The sequence below is a fragment of the Zea mays genome, chromosome 1, assembly GCF_902167145.1.
Source record: "Zea mays cultivar B73 chromosome 1, Zm-B73-REFERENCE-NAM-5.0, whole genome shotgun sequence".
NCBI lineage: Eukaryota > Viridiplantae > Streptophyta > Magnoliopsida > Poales > Poaceae > Zea > Zea mays.
Genome location: NC_050096.1, coordinates 242,401,282 through 242,411,832, shown reverse-complemented (window position 1 = coordinate 242,411,832; position 10,551 = coordinate 242,401,282). Strand labels below are relative to the sequence as shown.

The following is a 10,551-nucleotide window of genomic DNA, read 5'->3' as shown; positions in this document are numbered from 1 at the left end:
TGGCCCGCGCGCCCCTCGGCTTGTGGCACACTCATGACCTATTGGGACTAGACCTGAGTGCGTAGACTGTTGATAGGGCACAAGACGACGAGTCGCGCCGAGCCCTAAGATACGAAGGCCAGGGGTCTATATAGCCTGAATGATGGCGTCTGGGACCCACGCTGCTTGTGCCATTCACCATAAAGAGCTAAGTATTCATGCACCCCTTGCACTAAATTATGGTGTGATTATATTGGTGCTACTTATTTAACAACACAATGTTTCATGCATGTACCAAACACATTAAAATTGACTATTATTTTATGAGAGAAAGAGAGCCCCATAGGGATTACGTGATATTTGAATCATATTAACTAATTACTAAGTGACAGATGGTTTCACCAAAAAAACGTAGCAGGAAAAAGATCAGAAGAATTTTAGTACAATCTTAACTTATCCAAGTTATGATTATTTAAATGTAAAATATATCTTAACATGATTGATGTGGTCTATAATTATATAATTATATATTTATTATTGTTGCATATTTTACTTAAGCATTTAGTTTATCTAAATGAAATGTTATATAAATGATAACGATAATAATTCACCCTCGAGTATCAGCGATAATAAATTTAAATAGATCGATATTAATTTTTAGTGTGGTATATAATATAATGTGGTAGACAAACTCGAATGGGCGTTGATAAATTGTTTCCTTTTAGTAATGAAATCTCGGCTAATAATTATTGATGGGACAAAGTCTGTGGCTGCTTTTTTTGCCACGTTAATAGAAGAAGTATAACATGTACTCTTTCCGTCCTAATTTATAATTCGTCTCATTTTTTTATGTCAAGTTTGATCGGTTTGTCTTATTCATTTTTTTTAAAAATAAAAAATCCAAATTCAAACTTAAAGTATATCGAATGCTAAATAATATCACAGCAAAATTTAATAATAATTATATTTTATTTTGAACAAGACAAGAGACGATTAAATTTGTTGTAAAAAATTAAATGAACTATAAATTAAAACAGAGGGAGTATTTAGTACTAACAACGGCACGTGGGCTTTTCATCCCGGTAACATTTTGAAATTTCCGTTTTTTCTTTCATGAAAAGGACAACTGTGTTTGACATGTGGGACCAATTTGGACATTTACAGTGTCCTTATTCTTAAGCATCTAGTGTAGCTGCATGCTTAACGTCGCACCCATAAACCTTACGTAGGTGCCTGCCTTCACAGTTGACACAAACAAACGAGAAATAACAGTGAGATATCGGATGATCGTCGTGACTTTCTATTAATAATTAGTTCGCTACTCTGCAGTTCTTGCGGATCTCGCCGTCGGAGGCCGTGAGCGGGATGTTGCCCATCTTGATCATGGACGAGGCGAAATGGCAGAAGAAGTGCTCGCTGTCCTGGCTGTAGGTCTCCACCAGAGCTTTCGTCCTGGCGACGCCTTCCGGGCTGGAGAAGAGGCCCTGGTCGGAGGACAGGAGGCCCTTCTCCAGCAGGAGGTTCTTGTAGTAGGCGTTGTCGAACGCGTTGGGGGTGCTGACGTCCAGCGCCGAGGTCTGGTTGCCGTCGCCGCCCGCGCAGAGGCTCTGCAGGCTCTCGGCGAGGCCGGCGTCCAGCGTCGGGTCCACCGACTCCGTGGCCGAGAAGTTGGACAGGCGGTTGCTGAACAGCGCGCACCGGGCTCGCCCGATCGTGTGGGCTCCTGTCCATTATTTTTATTTTTCCAAGTTAATGAGATCACATGCATGCATATACATGCATGAGGAGGAGGAGGAGGCCCTGCTCCTGCAGAATCAGATCACAGAGCTAGCGACGATGGAGGCTGTTTTATATTATACTACCTGACAAGACCACGACGTCGGTCGTGTTGAGGTCGACGGCGGCGAACTTGTGAATGATGGAGTCGATGGGCTCGAACGGCGAAGGCAGACCACTGTTGGCTCCTGACTGGTTGGCCACCAGCCCGTCCCTTCTCCCCAGAAGCACATCGTAGTAAGGCCCTCCACTCTGTGGGGGAAAATAAAAATAGAACTGATGAATAATGTTCGGACAGAATGAACTGACAGACAGACAGACAGAAGGAAGGAGATATATACTAGTACGACTACGATCGACTGATCGAGTACGTAGCGCGCTTACAAAGAGGACTCCATAGCTGGCGGCAAGGGCTACGATGTCAGCGCACGACACCACCTCCGGGCAGACGCTCTCGAGATCCGCCTTTATGGCGTCGATGACCTCGAACCCTCTGACCGAGTTCCGGTTGGGCAGTGCGAACTTCTCGCCGTCGTCGCCGTCCAAGAGGATGGAAGCGTCACACCCCTGCGTGCCGTAGCGTTTCAGTAACTATATTCGTCGTCGTCACCATGAGTAAAGATGAAAAGAACGTTGCTGCTATATATATATTACGATTACATTGACGAAGCAGTCGTGGAAGTGCAGCCTGAGGAGGGAGGCGCCCATCCTCATCTCAGCTCGCATGGCGTCGAACACGTGGCGCTGCACGGTGTAGTACAGCTGAGGGCAAGTGCTGCGGTAGAAACCCGGTGTCAGCTGGCCCCGGCTACCGAGGCACAGCGCGAGAACCGAGGAGCATACAAGCAACCAGCTGCGGCAGTAATAATATAAAGAGTGCTCCATCGTTCCTGCTCGATCAGCAAGCTATTGCTTGTCTCCGCACACTGTAGTGTACTGGGCCGGCCGGCTTGCTCACTCACTCCACAGTTTCCTCTGCTCTGCCTTGTTCTTATATAGGCGGTAAAAGCGACCCACTACGGAATATATCGGGTAGTAGTAGGCTAATTCGGCGACGGCTGTACAGCGTGCAATGGTCTCCAATCTCCGGCGGTTAGAAAGTTTTTTTTCTTTAAAAAAATAACTGATTGGACTGCAAGCACACCCGGCCGGAAGATGGCAAATGGTGGAGCCCCGGCAGCAAGGGCTTTTCTTTTGCTCTGCCTCCGAGTCGATCACTAGCAGTGCAGTGTGATGTGATGCATGCATTTGACTGGTGTGGTGTGGTGGTGCTGCACTTAGAGCAAGCATGCTTCCTTCCTTCCAGTGCTTTTTTTTTTGTCTCTAGTCCAAAGTGGCAGTAGTAGTGTGTGGTCTAGCTAGTGGAGACCCAACCAATGCAAGCGTGCATGTAACCTTATCGTACAACGCATAACATATGCAGCAGTTTCGTGCAGGATTCGGATTTCTTTGCGCCACAGTAGAGACGAGATGATAGTTGGAGAACTATTCAATTGCGTAGCAGCAGCAGTAGTAGTATCTAGCAATAGTGCCATGTTTGCATTGTGGGGAAATTAATCTGGACTCTGCAATAGATGACGTTTCTTATTATTGTAGGTGCTGTGAGTTGGATGTGCATTACCAGTTAATTGGTGTAATCGTGCGGCTCTTACCAGTATATCTGCAATAATATGCACTGGTCAAAGAGACGGTCGCTATTTAGTCTGAATGTGCCATCCTAGTGGATAAGCATTATTGCACTGAGCAAAGGTCCAATCTGATGATGCACAGTAACACCAGGAAATTCAATTCATACCACTAGTAGCATGTCTATATATATATTAGGTCCGTGCTCGTGCGTTATCACCACTACCGGAATCAGCTCCTTTGCCGTGTGTCTCAGACACACGGCAAATACTATTTTACACTCGGCAAATGCTTTGCCGAGTGTAACACTCGGCAAAGAATGCTCGGCGAACTGTACATCGGCAACAGCCTCTTTGCCGAGTACTTTTTGTCGGGCACTCGGCAAAGAAAAGTCACCGTCACGGCGCCAAGTGACGGTGACGGATCCTTTGCCGAGTGCCTTCTGTGGCACTCGGCAAAGAGGCCAATTTTGCCGATTGTTTGCTCGAGAGGCCCTCGGCAAAGACTGCTCCAGTGGGCCCCACCGCCAGTCCCTGTGCCGAGAGCTCTAGTAGGCACTCGACAAAGGAGGCTTCTTTGCCGAGTGTCTGGTGGACTGGCACTCGACAAAGAACCCTCCAGTGGGCCCCTTTGCCAGTATCTTTGCCGAGTGCCTTGGCAACAGCACTCGGCAAAGATGTCTTTGCCGGTTCCCAGGTTTCCTTCTTTGCCGAGTGCCATTGTCAGCACTCGGCAAAGATGGCTTTACCGGTTCCCAGGTTGCCTTCTTTGCCGAGTGCCATGGTCATAGCACTCGGCAAAGCGACCCTTTGCCGAGTGTTACACTCGGCAAAGTGACCAGGATGTCCCTTTTTTATTTGTTTTTGTTGTTCCATCCAAACAAACAAAAGATATATATCATTCACATCACATTATATATCAATCACATCACAGAATGAACACATTTATCATCAACACCATATATATCACAAAGTCTCACAAATATAAGTCAGGATCATCACAAAACAGATATAATTCTGCATCATCACTAGCATCACCAAGTATCTCACAAGATAAAGTCTAACTAACATCACCAACACTCATAAAGGTAAGTCTGGATCATCACAAAACAGATCATCAACGAGGTGGGCATCTGGACTGGTTCGGCGAAGGGCTGGACGAAGCATGAGGGTTGTTCGACGCCACCGATTGACCCTGCACAGAGAAGAGATTGTATGTGTGAGAACATATGAATATATATCATGCAGTACTAAAATTTTGATACTCACAGGAGTAGTGAACTCTGTAGGGTCAGCTGCAGGGAACAACGGAGGTGGTGGAGCATGACCCTGTGCGGCGCCAAGGCTCTGCATGTACGCGAACATCTCCGCCATCCTCTTCTCCAGCTCCTCACGTTGCCTCCTCTCATCATCTAGCTGAGTCTGTAATATTTCGCCCTAATGTTACGATAATGCAAAGAGAAGATATATAAAAATCAATGAACGATGAATAGATAAGGAATAACCTGGAGTTGCTGGATACGATGTTGTGAGGTGTCCTACCGAGGTCGTATGGCTGGGCTCGCGCTCGTGCTCCTTGCTCGCACCTGAGATAGAGTGGGAGTGGAGGACGAGTCGATTGCCCCGTCGGCAATCCAGTACCGTCCATGCCTCTTGCCTCCTCCGACCCTCATGAGGACATCTCCGTCGATGTCCTCGGTCCTCGGATCGTAATCTGGCCCATGGACCTCCTTGGCCATGGCAGTGTACTCACTGAGTCGGCTGTGGATGGCGGGGTTGGTGTACGCCTCGGGCCCGTCATCCGGGTTGTAGGTGACGTCGGACGTCGCCTTCCCCTTGTGGGCCATGGCATATGCCGAGAACGTGGAGCAAGGCGCGCCACCATGTGCCGCCGACTGCGAGAAAACCAACGAGATGGTTAGAAATCATGTCTAATCGAAAGTTATATACCTAAATAAAAAAGAGCGCGTACCCATGCTTCCGCGTATTTGCCCAGGCTGCGGCTGCCTTGATGGTGGGAGGGACCTTGCATCAGCAAACGCCGTTCCCGGCTAGCGTTGTGCGCCTCATCCCACTCAGCCGAGCACCACCTCTGCACCATCTGCTCCCAGCACTCAGGATGCGCGGCGCACCAATGAGGAATCATCTAAAAAAATATAAGTACACCGCATATAAGAAGATAAAAATAAGCATATTTAGTACCAATAATAAAGTTTTGTATTTACCTGCAAGTACTGGTCCGGAGTCAATGACATGGTTCGGGCGTCCTTCTTGTTCACCTTCTCCCCAAGGACAGAGCCGTGGTAAGTGACGATGGCCTGGATGCGCGCCTCGTAGTGCATGTCCACGACGAGCTTCTTACAGCACGTCGTAGACACCACATCCGCCCTGGCCTCGTATCCAGCATCGCACCTGAAGAAATCCTACATACAAAGACGATGTATCCATACATTATTTCAAGAATATGCAACAAATGCGACTTATTAAACAATATAGTGCGAGGAAGACTTACCCACAGCTCTTGCTTCACCCGCTCCGCCTTGTTGTTGAATTGTCTGCCGTCCTGATCTACTGCATCGGGGGCGATGGCGTAGTGGTCGAAGGTGTATGCTGGGCTCGTCACTCCGGCATACTCGACAAGTCCAGGGAAGTGTTCCCGGCATAGAAGGCCGAGGATGCCATTGGGGTTGCGGCCGTGACCCCCTGCAGTCTCCAAAACCATCCAAGACCTGTCCAAGTGATTAAGATGAAGTATTAGTTTCTATTATTAATTTGAACATATAATATGAAAAAGCAGCAACAACATCTAAAGTTACCTACCTCTCTCCATCGGGTCGTATCAGCGGACGTCTGTCACGAAGTATGGGTCGCTTAGGGAGGCTCGCGGGACCTCGCAGGTAGATACTCCTCGAACCTGAGGAGCCAGAACCTGAGACGTCCTGCTGAGCGGCGTCGTCGTCGTCGTCGTCCTGCTGCGCCGCATCGTCGTCGTCCTGCTGTGCCGCATCGACAGCGGCTTGCTGCTCCACCTGCTGCTGTACGACGTCGTCCTGCTGCGCCTCCTCCTCCGTCCTACGGGTGCTCCTCCTCCCCCTCCTTCTCCCCCTCCTCGTCCTTGTCCCACCGCCCACCATCTTTGTCCAACAACCTGCAATTAAGAGTAAACAATTAAGCACAGATAAAAAATATGTATTTAGAAACATATGCAAAATAAATGAAATATAGCATTACATCGATTAAAAATAATCTTCATATGTGTCCGGGTTAGCCGGATCATAAGTGTCATCATCACTATCAACCATTTCATAGTCAACATTATCTGAAGGCGCAATTTCGTCATTGGCATTGCCTTCAAGTATTTCTAAGTCATTCTCATTTTGCACCTCATCATCCTCGTCATCAACAACCATTTCAATATCTACTTCCATTCCGATCGCTTCGGTTAAGTCTATCTTAAATTGCCCTTCGAGCCCATCTTCTTGGAAGAACTCTCCGTCATATGTGTCCGGGTCTAAGTTATAATCTTCATCGTTTGGAACAGGTAATTTAGCGTGCGGTGATACCTTATACACAACATCCCAACCCTTAAGATGTTGTTTCGTTTGGCACGCATATGGAAGATAATACACTTGTGTGGCCTGTTGGGCCACAATATAGACATCGTCTCCTGGTAAGGTGGAATCCTGTCGAATTTCGACTAGCCCAAGATTAGAATGTGTCCGTCTCGTAACTTCAGGGTCAAACCAATGACATTTGAATATCACTGGAGTAAGAGGTTTGGAACCATAAAAATTGAGTTCATATATTTCTTCAATTCTTCCATAATACTCGACCTCGTCAAGCCCGGGCGTAAAGACTCCAAAACACGTGGTTTTTCGATTGGGCCGACTTTGGTCGTAGCTTGTTGTGCGAAAACGGTATCCATTGATGTCATACCCAGAAAATTTGCTGACCCTATAGGCAAAGCCATTGGCTGCTTGTCTCAACTCGACACTCATAGACGGCTCTCTTTGGCCCTGCAAGTTCAAACACGCTAGATTGTTATATTATTCGCACGTAAGAGCAACTTGAAATGACAAACTAAGCACGTACCTTATGTTTAAACCAGGAAATGAAATCGGGCAATCCATTTCCCGCACCCTTTCTAAGAAGGGTATCATATTCCTGTGGAGTTGGGTCCCTTGATCGACGCCAGAATTCATGAAGAAATTGCTCCATGTATGGCGTCACCTCTTCAAGGTTGGTCAATACATATAGCATGATATGGCGCCACTCTTCATGTCTCAGGGTCTTGGTGGTCGAACCACTCGCGCTTCCGAGTTGCCCTCGAAAAATGCTGAGGTTCGATTCATTGCCGCCATCATTGTAACGAGGAGGTGGATTATGCACGCTCGGCAGTTTGTCACCATAGTAAGTTGTTGTGAAGTTTGACACCTCCTCCAGTATGTATGCCTCTGCAATGGAAGCCTCGATTTTGCATTTATTTCTACATTTCTTTCGGATACTCTTTAGACATCTCTCGATTGGATAGCACCAACGTCTCTGCACGGGCCCCCCATTCGTGCCTCATACGGGAGATGAATAATCAAATGCTGCATCGGATTGAAGAAGCCGGGTGGAAAGATCTTCTCTAGCTTACACAGTAACACGAGTGCCATCCTTTCCAAGTCTGCAATCATGGTCCGAGCTAACTCTTTTGCACAAAGCTGGCGGAAGAAATAGCTCAACTCTGCAAGCGCTAGCCAGACATGCTCAGGGACATAGCCTCGAACCATCGCCGGAAGAATTCGTTCAATCCATATGTGGAAGTCATGGCTCTTCATCCCTAAGACTCGCAGAGTCGATAAGTTCACCCCCTACTAAGGTTAGCTGCATACCCATCAGGGAACATTAACATCTTGATCCACTATAGTACTTCCTTCCTCTGGGCCCTGCTCAGGACGAAATCGGCCTTAGGCCTTCTCCATGTCTTACCACCACTAGGCGGCTTCATCTCTTGGTTTGGTCTATCACATAACTCTGCCAGATCCACTCTTGCCTTTACGTTATCCTTTGACTTATCAGGAATCTCCATAATTGTTGCCCAAAGTGCCTCGGCGACATTCTTTTCAGTGTGCATCACGTCAATGTTGTGTGGAATGAGCAGGTCATCATAATAGCGGAGCCGAGTCAAGCCCGACTTATGTGTCCACATATGTTGCTCACCATATCCCACAAAACCACCTTCTGGGTGGCCACGAGACCATCTATCTGTTCGCGAACTTCGGCACCAGTCATCATTGCAGGTGGGCGATCTGTCACCACGACACCTTTCGTAAAGTTCTTGATGTCTAGTCGGAATGCATGGTCAGGAGGGAGAAATTGTCGATGTTTATCGAACGACGAATATTTGCCACCCTTCTTCAACCAAATGAACCTAAGAGCTTCCTTGCAAAGTGGGCATGGGAACTTACCGTGAACACACCAGGCGCAAAATAGCCCATACGCCGGAAAGTCATGCATGGAGTACTGGTACCAAACATGCATTTTGAAGTTTGTCTTCGTAGCTCGGTCGTACGTCCATACCCCTTCCTCCCAAGCACGGACCAATTCATCAATCAAAGGCTCCATGTACACGCCCATTTTATTCCCCGGGTGTCCAGGAATTATCAACGACACGAATATGTTCTGTCTTTGAAAGCATATGCCGGGGGGGGGGAGATTGATGGGGATAACGAACACGGGCCAACATGTGTATGGGGCAGCGGTCATTCCATAGGGATTGAACCCATCTGTGGCCAGCGCAACACGAACATTACGAGCCTCTTTGGCTTTCTCATGGTGAATGACATCAAAGTGGATCCATGCTTCACCATCGGATGCGTGAACCATCTTGTCAGGATTGTATCGTTTGACTTTTTTGTGCCATGTCATCTGTTTCGCGGATTCCTCTGTCATGTATAGATGCTGGATCCTCGGTATGAACGGAAGGTGGCGTAGGATTGTCATGGGGATGTCGAGCTGCCTCTTCTGTCCATCACCAGAGTCTACCTCCATGAACCTAGACGATTTACACTTCGGACAGTACTTTGCCTCAGTGTGTTCTTTCCTAAATAGGACACAGCCCTTCGGACAAGCATGTATCTGCTCATACGTCATCTTGAGTGCACGAAGGAGTTTCTGTGCCTCGTACATGCTCTTTGGCAGAACGTGATCCTCCGGAAGCAGGCTGCCAATAACTGTTAACAAACCATCGAAGGCGTCTCGACTCATGCTATATTGCGAATTGAACGCCATTATACGCCCAATGGCATCCAGTTGAGAAACCTTTGTCTTGCCGTGAAGGGGTTTCTGTGCCGTGTCAAACATGTCGTAGAATGCCTTTGCGGTCGCCTCTGGCTCGTCCTCCGTACGTCCTTCGGCGAACTGTGCCTCGTGATAGTCGTTCAACATGTCCGCTACCCCGGCATCAGCATCGTAATCCTCGACGCGTTGTCTCACCACCTCCTCTCTCGTGCGATGTGCTTCACCATGGAAGATCCACCGAGTATAGTCCGGCGTAAATCCATTCTTCCAAATATGTTCTACCATGGCCTTCTTTGATTTTCTTTTCCGGTTGTCACATTTGCTGCACGGACAAGGGACTAGGCTAGCTCCTTTAGCAGCTTCGCCATATGCCCGTTCCACGAAAGCATCGGTCTTCCTAATCCATTCAGGGGTGACATCATTACGTCGAACGCGACCCGTGTACATCCACTCACGGTCCTCCATCCTCTAACATATATAACCGAGTATAGTTTAATATAGACATGTAATGCATGTACACTACGTTCCTACCTTCTAATAGGTGATGATAGGTCCTAATCCCACCCGCGGTTGCGTAGATGGAGTTAGTTTCCATGCTCTACTCCGATCCGAGATAGAATTTCGGCAGCACCTCCCCGTTGTTCTCTGGATACACGTCCTGGCAGGGAGAGTGTACTGTCCGGAGAACAACAGGGAGTTGACGCCGAAACTCTATCTCGGACCGGAGTAGAGCATGAAACTAACACCATCTACGCAACCGCGGGCTGTCCAAAAAACGTGGACAATTTGAAACTGATACATTTGTAGATATGCAAAGATCTGCATATCTACACCGTATCTCTTTCGAACGGGAGACGCCTAACTGGGTTACGTGAGCTACGACCAT

General features: G+C 47.8%; 1 protein-coding gene across 1 annotated transcript; it reads right to left on the bottom strand.

The window, feature by feature from the left end:
• Window positions 1-1,113: 1,113 nt before the first annotated feature.
• LOC100272764 (uncharacterized) lies at window positions 1,114-2,680 on the bottom strand. Its single transcript, NM_001147217.1, is given in 4 exon segments — window positions 1,114-1,702; window positions 1,842-2,007; window positions 2,140-2,322; window positions 2,416-2,680. Coding segments are annotated over 4 exon segments (987 nt in total). The 5' UTR covers window positions 2,641-2,680; the 3' UTR covers window positions 1,114-1,289.
• Window positions 2,681-10,551: the final 7,871 nt, after the last annotated feature.